The 14,176-nt window shown below is 38.1% G+C and overlaps 1 protein-coding gene across 1 annotated transcript; it reads left to right on the forward strand.

Moving 5' to 3' along the window:
• Positions 1-4,151: 4,151 nt before the first annotated feature.
• SHOC2 (soc-2 suppressor of clear homolog (C. elegans)) lies at positions 4,152-14,097 on the forward strand (the record flags this gene model as incomplete). Its single annotated transcript, XM_008940046.1, has 6 exons — positions 4,152-4,295; positions 7,861-8,049; positions 9,323-9,445; positions 11,388-11,525; positions 12,014-12,131; positions 13,851-14,097. Coding segments are annotated over 6 exons (921 nt in total), but the record flags the coding sequence as incomplete, so codon positions are not given.
• Positions 14,098-14,176: the final 79 nt, after the last annotated feature.

Below are 14,176 nucleotides of genomic sequence, written 5' to 3' on the forward strand. Positions count from 1 at the left end.
TAAAGAAATTAATTTAAACCATCTATTTATAGTCTTCTTTATAGTAACAGAGTTTAATTTTTCAGGATTTGCATGCTTCCAAGTATTTGTAATTAATTTCTCTGTAATTTAAGCAGCTAACCTTGAGAGGTATGCAGTCACTCCAGTGAAGTGATTATGAATTCTGCACTTATGTTGCTCCAAACCTGAGCGCTGGGCAAAGCAGAGCTTCCTAATGGGCAGTAGTACATGTTACTGATGAGAAAATGAACCTAAAACAAAGTCCTATGAAACATGGTTCTCAAGAGTGACTGTTCATGATGCAAGTTGAACTGAAACTAATTTCCAGTGATATTCTTAGGCCTGGCTTAAGTTTAGGGCTTAGCCAAGCTTTAGTATTGTATTTTTAGAAATATCAGTGGATGGGACGGTTGAGTTAACAAGTTTTTTTTTTTTTTTTACAATAGGCTCCCTAAGAAGACAAGCTGGAAAGGGGTTTGCGTGTTGCTTTTCCCACTAGTAGCTGCTTTTCAACTGTGGTTATCAAACTGTCATTTTCATGAACATCTAGTGTTGCATTTTCTGAGTCATTCTACCTCCAAGGGGCTCTTCTAGAGGAAGCTTGAGCATCAGTGACAAAAGTACAGCTGCAAATGATCCTCATGACTGTCTGACTGAGTTGATTGTGATCAGTTGATACCTTCCCTGTGTTGTTTCTTAGACTTTACCTGACAGCACATCAGCAGAGTAGCTAATATGGTACTGTCTCAGGAACCAGCAGCTGAACTGGAGAAGATGGAGATGAGTGCAGACGCTGTAAAGCAGCTCCCAATACAAGTATCAGTTAGGTAGTCCTGAGCTCAGGGAGCTGTAAATGGGATTGCTTTTGATTGTGCAGTGTGCAAGGTGTGCTATTTGGCAACTTGTAGCAGTTTCTGTTATAAACTGGAGTTTGTCACTTGGTGATCAGAGAGCCAGCAGGGAGGCCTATGCGTGTTGGCCAGCCGCCCAGTGGCTGGCCCGTGGACCACAGAGGCAAGTATTGACATCATTGTACTCAGAATTCCTTTTTAAAAAAAGAAAAAGTTTTAACACAGTGAGCAGTGGGAAGAGCTGTAAGGATCATCCATTTTTGTGAAGAGGAGACTAACAGCCACATTGAAGATAAAAGCTGATAAAGGTTTCTCACTGTGATGGATTTACAGTGAGGTGTGAATATGAACTTCTCATATGAGGATGAAAAGATGTCTGAGTCTTCTTATTGACAGACTAAATGGCAATAAATTGGCTATAAATAAATTCTGTCTTGAAATGACAAGGCGGCCCATACTGCCTACATCAGCTGAGTGCAGGACAGCCTTTCCAGGAGCAGTGGGAGAGGTGCTACTGACAAAGCTGCAGCTGAAATCTTGCTGCTTTTGTTCTCAGGAATGACTGTATTTAGTGCTGTGGTGTGTAGGGCTGTCACAAGCAATGTGGTTCACATAGGACATGTCTTCTGTTGGGCTTTTGCCTCCCCTTCCCATGGAGGAGAAAGATACCTAGTAGAGAAACAGTGATAAAGTTCTATTGGGAAATGGTGATTAGGATAAGGAAAAATTTACTGGGAGCTGCTGTTCAGGCCTCCTTGGATAATGCCACGGGGATAGCCAACGTGTTATTCTCTCGTGGAAAATTATGGCACAGTTTGATTTTCATTAATAGCTGCCTCGTTCCCGTTCTCTGCCATGCCCCGCTGCTGGCAGGAAGGGAGCCGTGCACACTCCGCCTGTGCTCAGCGTCTGGGAGCTGCCCTGGCCACGGCTGGCATCACGCTGCCTGCTGGAGCTGCTCCCCCTTCACTCTCTGTGCCTGAAAAATCCAGATCAGCATCTAGCTCAAGGTTTAAGTAGTGAAAAAGAGTAGTAGATTGATATTTTGTGTAAAGTTTGTCATTCAGCTCGTTAGTAAAGCATTAAGCAACAATTCAGAGAAACGCAGTCAGGATGTGCTTTGTTCGTCCCTAGAATGGTGAATCTAACGGTCTCGGTGCCCTGCAATAGGATGGCTGCTGTGTGAAGTGGGGCCTGCTCCCCATACAGCCAGCAATGCCACATCTCACAGTGCAGCACGAAAGAGCTACATTACGTACCAATGTGCAAAATGATCAAAAAAGCTCTTAGTTATTCTCTTGACTGTGTATATCCACTGCAGGATTTAACCTCTAGGGATGAGAAAGCGTGCGCTGGAGACCAGTATTGGTAGCCTTGGGTTTTAAATGCCTCTGCTGAAGGGAGGACTTCCCTTACTGCTCCTGAAAAAGTTAATGGTATACTTGCTCAGAAGGAAAGTACTTAAAAACTATAAATAAAAATCCTAATGGGAGTTAGTACTAGTTAAGTAACTCTGGGTAGCTACCTATTGTTTTAGCTTTAGTTGAAGATATTAAGTGAAATTTGTGAGTAAGTTTGTTAGCTAAATATCAGATATGTGCTGCCAATCCATGCTCTTTTCTTTCTTGATTTGTAAGAACCAGAAAATTTTTGTTCTGTATAAGTTTTCTTGTGTAGGTTTTTATTTGTGTGTGTTTTTGGTTGTTTGTATTTTGCCTTTTTTAAAAAATATACTTTCACTGTTCATGTGAATCTCCATTTTAGCAACTACAGTGAATCATTCAACATTCCTAGTTCCCAGTTTTTTATTAGTTTCATTCCCAGCTACTTAGCGATGTAGGGTCATTCTTACAGTGTACTGTGACCAAGTTCTTTCAGTATATTTTGGCCAAGTTCAGGAAAGAGGTATTATCCAACTTCCTATCCTGTTGTAGCATTTTTGTTAACTTTCATTCTCCATTTGATTTTATTTCATACTTTGATTCCAAACATGTTTCATACACAACATTTGCTGCTTCCTTTTCTGTGTTCCAGTAACCTTTGTGTAAGGACGTATGCATAGACATTAATATGGCCTTCATTTAATGAGTAGTTAGACTGTACATATTAAACTACCTTTATCTTTTAAAAGTATTTCTGGTTATTCTTGCTGCCATTTGTTAAATTTTATGTTTCTTTTCTAATGTGTCTTTCTGCTACTTCAATTTGCAGAATAAATGTGTTGTGCCATGAGTGGTTGTAAAAATGATTGTAAAATACCAAATGTTTTGCAAGGAACTGACTGATTGTGTGAATCTGTTCACAAGCTCTACTGGTGCAGTGTATGCACGTGCACAGCCACGTTTTTGGATCATAGGAATAAGCCAGGAGACTTAAGCACTTGTTCTTCATACTATTTGCCAGCTGACTTTTCAGTGAAGTTCAAGGTCTTAATACCTGCAGGAGAGTCTCAATGCCTTGACAATATAGTTCAAAGAAAACCTTAAGCAGTTGATTTTGGTCTGGGTTTGGTCTTTAGATGATAAAGTTGGAGTTAAAGGGAGCTTTAGCCCGGACAGTTAATGTGGCAATATTCAGAAATATCTTTACATGCACTACTGTCCAGATTTTTGTGGACTTCATCCTGACTTTTCCTTCAGTGCAATCCAGAAAACTTGGAAGTTGTTTGTTTGCTGGTGTGGTGTGTTTGCTTGTTCGGTTTTTTTTTTTTTTTTTTTTTTTTTTTTTTTTTTTTTTTTTTTGGGTTTGTGTCTTTGGTGTTTTTTTTTTTTTTTTTTTTTTGTGGTTTCCCCCCTCACCCCCCACTGCTTTCTAAAGGTTTTGTTGCTTTTGGAAGATGGTAAAGGTTGTGTGTTTGTTTTTTGTTTTGTTTTGTTTTCCCTGTAGTGGAATTTGTTTTGCCAGGACCTGAGCTGTGTGATGTATGCCCAACTTCTGGCATATTAGTCATGGCATTGAGTGATGCTATCTGTAAATTTAAAAATTCATTTTGGGGACTTCTGGAAAATTAGGGAGGGTTTTTTTTTGTTAGCAGAGAGGTCAGAACAGGAAGACTTCTACAGTAGGACATAAGCCTTGCTTGCTTATTCTGTTATGCACAACTGAATAAGAATTTTTAATATGCACAATCTACTGCTGCATGGTTGACTCCAGCATTGGAAAGCACTGTAATTTGTGTATCTCCTGGTTTGAGATGATAGTGCCATTTCACCATATAAAAGGTTTGAAGCGTAGTGTGAGACAACAGAAGAATCAGAAGTCAAACCTTGTTCTGTGCCTTTGTGAAATATTAATATCTGTTTCCTGCCTGTAGGAAATCTGTCCAGTCTAAGTCGCCTTGGCCTGAGGTACAATAGGCTGTCAGCAATTCCGAAGTCTTTAGCAAAATGCAGTGAACTTGATGAACTGAACCTGGAGAACAACAACATTTCTACTTTACCAGAGGTGAGAATTAGAGGGAGTGGACTGGGGAGGGAGTGTCGTTGTAAGGCGTTGGTGTTTTGTAGAGGGACTGGAACATGTGCAATTATTTTGCCTTGCATCATATCTCTGAGGAATACCCTTTGTTTTAGTCTACATCTGTGTAATGTGAAATGTTGCAATTCTGTAGACATTAGATGTATCTAACTAGTATAGAACTAATGTCTCACAACTTCAGTCAAAAGTGGAAGCAATCTATGTGATTATATTTGCTGTCCTCTCTCTTTAAAAAACCTTAAATAAGGACTCTGAGTTCCCACTGTTGAAGCTAGATGAGTGTTTCTCAGTGGTTCCGTTTCATGGAGGTGGGGGTGAAGTAGAAAAATGAAAAGTGGGATACCTCTTTCCCCATCAATTGAGGCAAGAATGACCTTTAAGAGAGTGTGTAAAGCTTGTCACAACTAATTTCTATTTCATTCTAATGTGGAAAAGTATGCTCTTGACACTGATGTGGTATCTCCTGGAAACTCTTTGACACAACTTCTGTCAGTTAGGAAAAATAAAAATCTGCATCATTTTTCAGTTTCCAGTGAGTCTTTGAGGATAATGTGAGAAAGGGGAACAGAAATCTGTTTTCTTTTCATAACTGTTGCATGTGATTCTTACCTTGGTCTCTCTTGCTTCAAACTTAGTGTGGGACCAAGGGAAATGTCCATAGTTAAAAGTTGTGGGGCCACCTTATCAGCCTCTTCAATTAACACTCCTGACCAGAGTGCTTTGCTGGTTCTGAGGTGAAGAGGTGGAAGGTCCTACTCCTCACGGCATCTGTACCTTTTTGTATATTCCCTTTGTAGAGCTGTGTGAAACATGTCCCAGTGGACTCCAGTTTCATAGTCCTGGATAGCTAGTTGGTTGCAGACCATTTTTTAGATACAGCCATGATGTCTGCAGACTTTGAAAATATCTAAACTGATGGGTTATACCTTTGTTATATCCTTTTAATTTTCTTAATTTCTTGAGACTATCAGGGCAGCAGAGTGTGGGATGCTCCACTGCATACTGTATACGTTTGGTGCTAGTAAAAATTTAGAGAAAAACATTTGACTTGAAGGCATTAGTGCTTGGGAAGAACTGCTCTGATGACAGAGAAAAATCTGTTGTGATTGATTCTTATTTTGGATATATCTTCCATTGCTTTAGAAGCTTTTGAGATGAGGGCTTCAGGACACAACACAGAATTTATCTTATGTTCTGTTTTAGTGATGGTCCAAAGTGCTTTCCTAAGCAGTCATCCTCACTCTCTCAAATTGTAAAAGTTATTAGTATAAAATGAGTTAAAACATCACCTAAACAGCTGTGTAGGAAACTATACATAGAAGAAAGAAAACAAAAGGTGTTTGGAGTTAGGCAAAATACTTTGTTAGTAACAAAGTGCAGTAACTATTTTCCTTCAGATAAATTTCTGGACTCAGTGATGATAGGCCCAAACCAGAGAATTTAATAAGCATTTTGGTAAAACTATCATTTAAGAAAACATTACTGAGCGAAAGCCAACAGGCTGCTTTTAAGATGGGAGCTAAGATAGCCCACCCCACCCTGGCATATTAGAGGAGCAACTACAGTGTAATTACAGAAAGCTAACTTGAGGGATCATTACTTGCTGTGAAATGCATTCAGTCATAATACAAAACTCTCTGGGACTGTGCTGCCTTCTTCACATATATTTGGCAACAATATGTGAACACTTAAGCTGCTACCTTGCAGCAGTGTATAGTTTATACTGTAATCTGTTTAAAGTAAAACATTTTATACTATAATACAAAAAACTATTTGTAGAAAAAACTTCTGAAATCCAAAACGTAGCTGAAGCTGCTGACACAATGCCTAATAAATATTTTATCTTAAAAGGATGGGCTGGGAGAAGGCAGCAGTGCCACAGCTCTCATAGATATAATAGCATTGTTCTCCATGCTGCCAAAGCTCTCTTGCTTCCCTTCAAATATGTTTAATTACTCTAGGCTATTAGAGTGTATTAGCTAACATTTCTTTAATATTTTTTTTGTATGGAAGCAGACTTCAAAAATGGCGTTTTGAAATGCCAAGATGCATTTGAAGCCATAAAATGTGTTTGTAACAGGGCTCAGGGACTGTCTAACCCTGGGACAAAGAATATCTGTTAATTAAAGTATAGCTGGAAGCAGTATTTCCTAATCAAAGATTATACTAGTTAATGATTAGGTTAGATTAACACTGTTTTGAAGATCCATTATTTTATCTTTAGGGGGAACATTGCTTCACTCATATTTGCCAAGATGCCCCCAGAATGGCATTTCAGTACTTGGGAGTTTTAGCCATGACATGTAGACAAGTCCCTGTTTAATCCTGTTTTATTTAGTATAATGTTAGTAAGCTATTTAGAAAAATAACCAGACCTTTCCTGGAGAAACAGCAAAGCCATGGTCTTAAAGCTCTTACGGTGACTAAAGCACTGCAATGTCAATCCAGAAATACTGACGTGAGGAGGATGGTTGGGATCATTATCTTGTTACTGCTCATTCCTGAGTGCAGATGTTGCATTATTTATGGCATGTAATGCCATGCATAAATCTCCAGTTTCTGTGATACTTAAGCAAATAGGGCTGAATTCAAGTTGGCATAGTAATAAGCAAAGGTGATACTTCAGCAGTAATTTAGTTCTCATTATTCATCCTCACAGTTCCAGCAACGTGCTCGGCACATAACTAACAGATCAGCCGCGAGCTGCGCTGCTGAGAGTTTAGAATCTAATTAGACTGCAACATGAAATAATACTGGATTCAATGGGCAACCATTGCTATCCAGTTTAACTCTAGGCTTCTTACCTTTTATTCCTTAAGAGAAGGAAAAACACAGAAGGTGGAGTAACAGCTATTTGGGAATATTTCAAAAGCAGGGAAAACCCCTAGAATTTCCAAACTCTTCCCTTCCCATGCTTTTTCTCTGTCCTGTCTGATCAGCTGAAGCTGTTACAGCCTAAAAAGAAACTTGCACCAGATGTGATGACAGTGTGAATTTTTTGTTAAAATTAATGCCTGTCTGAAAAATGGTGCATGCAGTTGATACTTCTTTGGGCCCCACTCTCAACTGTGAGCAGGCATCAAAACTGAGTGAGCTGCAGTAGGGTGGCATTGCCAAAGCCAGGTCTGCTGATGAGGTTGGACTCACTGCTGACTGCCTGGCAGCCATTGCCCCTACGACCCTCAGAGCTGCCCAAGATGTAGCAATATGTTATTTAAAAAATGCCTTTTGGAGGAAAAAAGACTTACAAAACCTCCTAAGCTTGTGTTTTCAAGTGTGTTATGTTTGGGTTTTTTTTGTATCTGGCAATATTTAAGGAGAAAGGAGGAAATAAGGTGAAGGCTGATGCCTGTGAGCAGACGATGTTGCTGATGAAAGTTTTATCAAATTTAACATGGGTTTTGTGTGTTGCAACACTTATTTGGGGGATGGACTTGAGGGGGAAAAACATTTCTAATTACACCCATGAGGGAAAAGAAATGCATTAGATTAATCTGTCCTAAGTTGCTGGGTGGTTTTCTTCTCTCTACAGGGTCTTTTATCCAGCCTTGTCAAACTGACTAGTTTAACACTGGCCAGGAACTGCTTCCAGTCCTATCCTGTGGGTGGCCCGTCCCAGTTCTCCACAATCTACTCTCTCAATATGGAGCACAACCGCATCAATAAAATCCCCTTTGGAATTTTCTCTAGAGCTAAAGTATTAAGTAAGCTGAACATGAAGGTGAGGCACAGAAATATACTACTGTGTGTAAAATCAATGAGGAGCACTGTTTGCTGCTCCATGAATTCTGGCAAACTTAATGATACAAAGGAATGAATTTATCACGCTGAAGTGGATGCTGCTGCTGTCACATACAGAAACAGTCTTGTATTAGTTTAAAAATGTACTATCAAGAAGTTATTGATTTGTCTTTATTTTTGTTAGTTAAACATTTGTCATATTTGCTGAAATTTGAACAATGAAAATACAAAAGTTGGTTGCAAAGTTCTTGGATATTCACATGGGCCACAAGCAGGCAGAGTAGTTTATCTCTCCTCCCAGCCCCTGTTACTGTTTACATTATAAACAACCTGATATAAAATACCTTTTTTTTAATTTAATATATTTTTTCAAAACCTAAGTTTGAAGACTTTTGGAAGTAGTTGTAGAGTACAGAAAAAGAACTCTGAAGTCTTTGCTATGTACACTTAAGAACAAAGAGAGCTAAGGAAAAGAGATGATGTGTTTCTGTGAATGGGTCTGTTTCAAGTTCTTAAATTGTTTTTAAAAAAAAAATGTTTGAGTAAGAGCTGAGATCAGCTGCTGTTTTAGAGAATCTCTTGACACAAATAGATTCTTAATTTTTAAGACCATTTTTATCAAATACCCGTTTGCATATTTACTAGTACTTTCTATGACCTAGTTTTTTTTTTTTTTTAGATTTTGTGTTGCCTGATGTAGATCAATTATTGTAGGAAAATTTTGAGCAGTAAGATGTTCAGATTCATTTCAGATGCTTTTACTTAGAGCCATTAAGGTATATTGCCTTCATTGGGGGTGTGGTGTTTTTGGTTGGTTGTTTTTTTCCCCATGTTTCTGTGTGGGTGTGTTGTTATTTTTTTGGGGGGGGGGGGGGGGGTAAGTTAAAAAACTTCTGTAAGTTATGGTGAATTTTCTGTTCTTTTTACCCACCTTCCATTGTATTCATCAAAGAAAGGACAAAATAATGTGTTAGCTACAGGGACATGTAAAATCTTGAGCATTATGTACTTCTCATTTTTCAACTTCAGTTCATGTTAGGAAGACAGAGTCAATTCCGTAACTCAAGGTTGGGACTCCTTATGTTTGGAGGAATTTATGAAATATTTGGCTAATTATCAACATTTTATTCTTCTGAATTAATTATCAACTATTTTGTTATGAAGTATTTTGTAAGCAGTTTGTTTAATCTCTCAGATGCCTTGCCAACTTCTTGCAGGCACAGACCCTAAATGTTTGATATGTTGAATCACAGGACAATCAGCTGACCTCTCTCCCCTTGGACTTCGGGACTTGGACTAGTATGGTAGAACTGAACTTAGCAACTAATCAGCTCACAAAAATCCCTGAGGATGTATCTGGACTTGTTTCTCTTGAGGTGAGAAGAGTGTAAATGAACAGCTAGGTGAATCCCTGCGAATAGGCATTCTGTACTTCAGGTTTAAGTATTATTACTTTTGGGTCAAATAAAGCCAAATAAATATGCGTACATATACTATTTAATTAGATGTGTTGCATGTATTTATAGTTGTTGGCAACAGCTTTTTGAATGTTGTTCTTTAAGTTTTAGGTGAGTGTCTGTCCACAAAGCCTTAAGTGCCTATGTACTTTTAACTATGTAGAAGTTTTTCTCAACAGAAAGTTAGTGTTAGAAATGCAACAGGACTAAATTCAGTTTGATTCCTGGAGAGACCAGCATGGAAGCATCAGGGATCAGTAAAACATAATGAAATGGTCTACAGCCAGAGGTGTCTTGAATGTAGCACTGTGAATCTTGTAGGTAGTGTAGAATTCTCAGCCTTTGAAGGAGGAGAATTTGTGGGTTGAAAACAGGAATGAATCTTGTGTCCCCTAGTCCTGTTTACCAAGGTACTATCACCAAAGACAAACTTAATTGCTGGTCAATTGCCTAGAAAAATTTGTTTAAAGTACAGTACCAAATGGCATATTTGAAATTGCAGTGTGACTGTTGCCCTGAATCATTAACAATTCCTGTAGTTTGGGGCAAAAATCATATGGCAGAGTGACAGCTAGGTAGTGGCCTAGTTTCCTTTAAGTTAAGGCTGTTACTGATGTAGTTGGGAAGTTAGTAACCTCTAGCAGCTGGGTTTGCCAGTAACCTCTAACAACTGGGTTTGCCAGTGATCTGCCAGCTACTGAAGCCGGAGAGCTGCACGATCTGCGGACCCGTTGGCACTATTTTTCTCTGTAATTAAAGAATCAAATACAAAGAACCATTTGAGCAGTGTTTACACAAAAGTGAAGGTTCCCACAGCAGTGCTAAGTCAGCTGCATTGCATGTAGGTAATATTTTCTGTTCCTGCCTTTGTTTCTTAATATGTGATTAAAACTTGACTATTCTTATCATTCTGTGTATATCGCAGCACATAAAGGAAGGTCACCGAAATACTGCTTGTGCTAACGCTTTTATTCATTTTGGTTTTGACTTTGATTTTGGCCTTGTTTTTTGTTCTGTTCCTGCCTTTGGTGTTTCCACGTTCCAGGAAGCTAGTGAGAGTTGGGATTGATAGAAGCCAGGCATTTTCAGCCTTGGCTGGCTTAGCAGGGAGCTCTGTGTGGCTAGGATGAGGGTCTACACTGGGTGCTCCTTCACATCCTTGTCTGTCAATGTGCCTTGTTAAATATCTAGATAACAGCATTGTTTAATCAGTAATTAATTACCTTACTACTGCTGTGTTGTAATGAGAATTGATTACTTCTAAGGACTGCAAGACTTCTCTGGAAAAAAAAATGGTCTACTACTGTAACCCCTGTTAACTTGCTTGTGGCATAAGGAGTAACTCTGTTAACTGACATTGCAAATAAGGATACATTTCTTGAACCTACTATATTTATAATTCAACTGCTCCTAACCAAAGGGATGTAGGGAGCAGAGGAAGAATTAAGCTCTTTAAGGAGGACTTCCCAGCACAGCAAATAATGTAAACCATGATTATGAGATAACTATAAGGAAGCATAACAAAATGATAGGGAACTCCAGGAAGAAATTTTTTCTTTTGTCATTTGAAAAAAAATAGTGTGTTCTTTGGTTTTCCTCTGCATTTATTATGTAGAATAATATTTGAAAGAATTATGTCATAAATCTATGTATTTGTATCATTAAAGACCTCAAAAAATTATGTTAGTCACTGATTTTATTTTTTTTTAAATTTTTTTCAGTTTGCTTTCTTAATTTAAATGTAGGCTAATCTTGGACTTCATGATGTGACAATATAAAAAGATCTTGACTTAATTTGTTCTTTCCTCATTGTGTTGCTGAAATTCTGTGTGTTTGGTTGTTTTGAATTTTTTTTTTTTAGGTTCTTATCTTGTCAAACAATCTACTAAAGAAACTTCCCCATGGAATTGGAAATCTACGGAAACTCCGAGAGTTAGACCTAGAGGAAAACAAACTGGAATCCTTGCCAAATGAAATAGCTTACCTCAAGGATCTGCAGGTGAAACAATAATTGGCTGAGATAAACATCTGACATCCTTTATTTAAACCGTGCTTATTCAGTTACAGCTAGTTTGTTGAGGGAAACTATTTGGAACTGGACATAGAACTAAAAGTTAAGAATCTTGTGCAACTTCATCCATAATCTGTCCTGACTAATTATCCTCAGATTTATCAGTTGATGTTGAACAAACAAATTTTGAAGAGCTTTAACTGCTGTATCACCAGTACAATACTGCCACAGGAATAGCCTCCAGTTTCATGTTTGTGAAAGCTTTTACATTTAAGTACATATTTTATTATGCACTATTTTATTTTCATGTTTAGTGCTGCTGAATAGAGGTCTGAAATGTTGTTGAAGGTTAGAAATTGTTTGTTCAAATGCTGTAGAGTAGAACCCATCAATTTATCAGCTATGTCTCTTGTTGCTTGCAGTTTTTTGAAGGAACAGTCATTACATTAATTTTTAAAAATGTGTTTTTCCTGTAGAAACTGGTTCTGACTAATAATCAGTTGACCACCCTTCCCAGAGGTATCGGTCACCTTACCAATCTGACGCATCTTGGGCTGGGAGAGAACCTTCTCACACACCTTCCTGAGGAAATTGGTAAGATCCCTTTTTCCCAGAGCAGTTACTGACACATAAGATAGGCATCTGCTGTAACCATAAAATAAATAAAAATTTATGTATGATCAGTCACTCAACTTCATAAACCTGTTCATGAAAGGAGAAAGGAAATGCACTGGTCCTACTCTAATTCCATGGTGTAGACCAGAACCTTGCCTAAGGTGAAGACAGCTGAAGGAAATGCTTCTGCTGATAGTCCTCTGCACGCAGTTCTGTTTGTAGGCCATCATATTGTTTTTTACCTTGACGAGATAAGAGAAAGAAGTGAAGAGGAGGAAATCCACAGAAAGAAAGGGAGGAGTAGGATTCTTTTTGTCTCCCCGAGACATTGAGTAAGTGAGATTCAAAGCATCTGAAACTGAGAGCCTACATTTCTTTTATAGTTGGTCACAAGCGTATAGGTCCAGAGGATATAGTTGGTCTAGAGCATGATTCTGAGCACTCAAAATCTTAAAAGTTAGAACTTATTATGGAGGAAAAAAAATTATGAGTCAAGGTACACAAAGCAAAATGTGCTCAGAAACTTTGATGTGCAGATGGAGGAGCATGATCTGTGTCTCCCACCATCTTTACTGAAGAGCCACTACGTCTTCTGCTCATCTTACATGTGCCTTAGTGTGAGAAGAACCTAAAACAATCTACATCTGGGACTTCGTAATTTAGTTCATAGGTTAGTGAAGAGAGTTTGGATGTTGTGGAAATGATCTGTGGAATTAAAATCAGTAAGCATACTTGGAATATTATTGTAGCAGTACAGTTTGGTTATCAAAGCTGGTTGTCTTCACAAATCAGAGAATAATTAACTATTTTCATATGTGGCTGCTTTATCATGCTGTCGGCTATTTCTCATTATTTCTTTTAGAACTGTTTCTTTTTGTTGGTTTTCCATGCCTTGAGCCCTGGCTACAGCTTTGTCTTGTGGCAGATTAAATAGTTTTCTAGATTTAAAGGAGATGTTTATGGTATATAAGGTTAGAAAATGGGGAATGTCTTGAGGAGGACTTGTATAATTGGAGTGTTTTTCAAAGATATGGATTAATCTTGATACTTGATTGCTCTGGAGGAATGTATGTCTTAAGAAAGAAGAAATTACTCTGTTTTCCAGCTTCTGGTTAATCTCTATTGCAGTATGTGTGGTAGAATTTTAAAATTGGAATTCAGGAAAAACTTTTCACACGTTTGTCCCATTTAATAAATTCCCTGCTGTCCAGAGATCTCTCCTGATTTCTGCCTGTGGTGCATTACAGTTACAGGTTCAGATCTTTAATATATGGGTTCTAATTACATAAAAGGTATGACAGATATTTACACAATACAGTATCTATTATATCTTTAAAAATATTTTCTAGGCTGTTGTAACTAGACAGCTGTTGAATGTTGCCTGCAGTTGCGAAGCACTTGGCTGAACAGTTACAGGGAAGTCCCTCTCAGTTCTCTTATTCTGTACTCACAGTTCAGTTGTTATTTAAAGGAGAGGTAGTGATGGATATTTTTACAGGGAAACTAAAGCAAATTGGTTCTTGCTTAGGCACCAATGAACAGAAAACTTGCTGTGCTTGAAAACAGGAGTTTGTATGAGTCACTGATTCAAGATTCTATATAGTGAAGAATCTTCAAGTGGACTTAGATCTTCTGCCTAGAAGTTAGAAACCACATAAATCAAACAAATACTACTTTGTATTATTTTATTTTTACCAGGTACACTGGAGAATCTGGAAGAACTGTATTTGAATGACAACCCCAATCTGCACAGCCTTCCCTTTGAGCTGGCTCTTTGCAGCAAACTGTCAATAATGAGTATTGAGAACTGCCCGCTCAGCCACCTTCCACCTCAGATTGTTGCAGGAGGACCCTCCTTCATCATTCAGTTCCTAAAAATGCAGGGACCATATCGTGCCATGGTCTGATGCTAATCGGATTGTCCAATACACTGTACAAAATACAAACTGCATTAATGTTGTAATTGTCTGTATATGTATATATAATATAATATATGTGGTTTATATTATATTATATATATATAT

This window comes from Merops nubicus, unplaced genomic scaffold, assembly GCF_000691845.1.
Source record: "Merops nubicus isolate BGI_N331 unplaced genomic scaffold, ASM69184v1 scaffold13285, whole genome shotgun sequence".
Classification (NCBI taxonomy): Eukaryota; Metazoa; Chordata; class Aves; order Coraciiformes; family Meropidae; genus Merops; species Merops nubicus.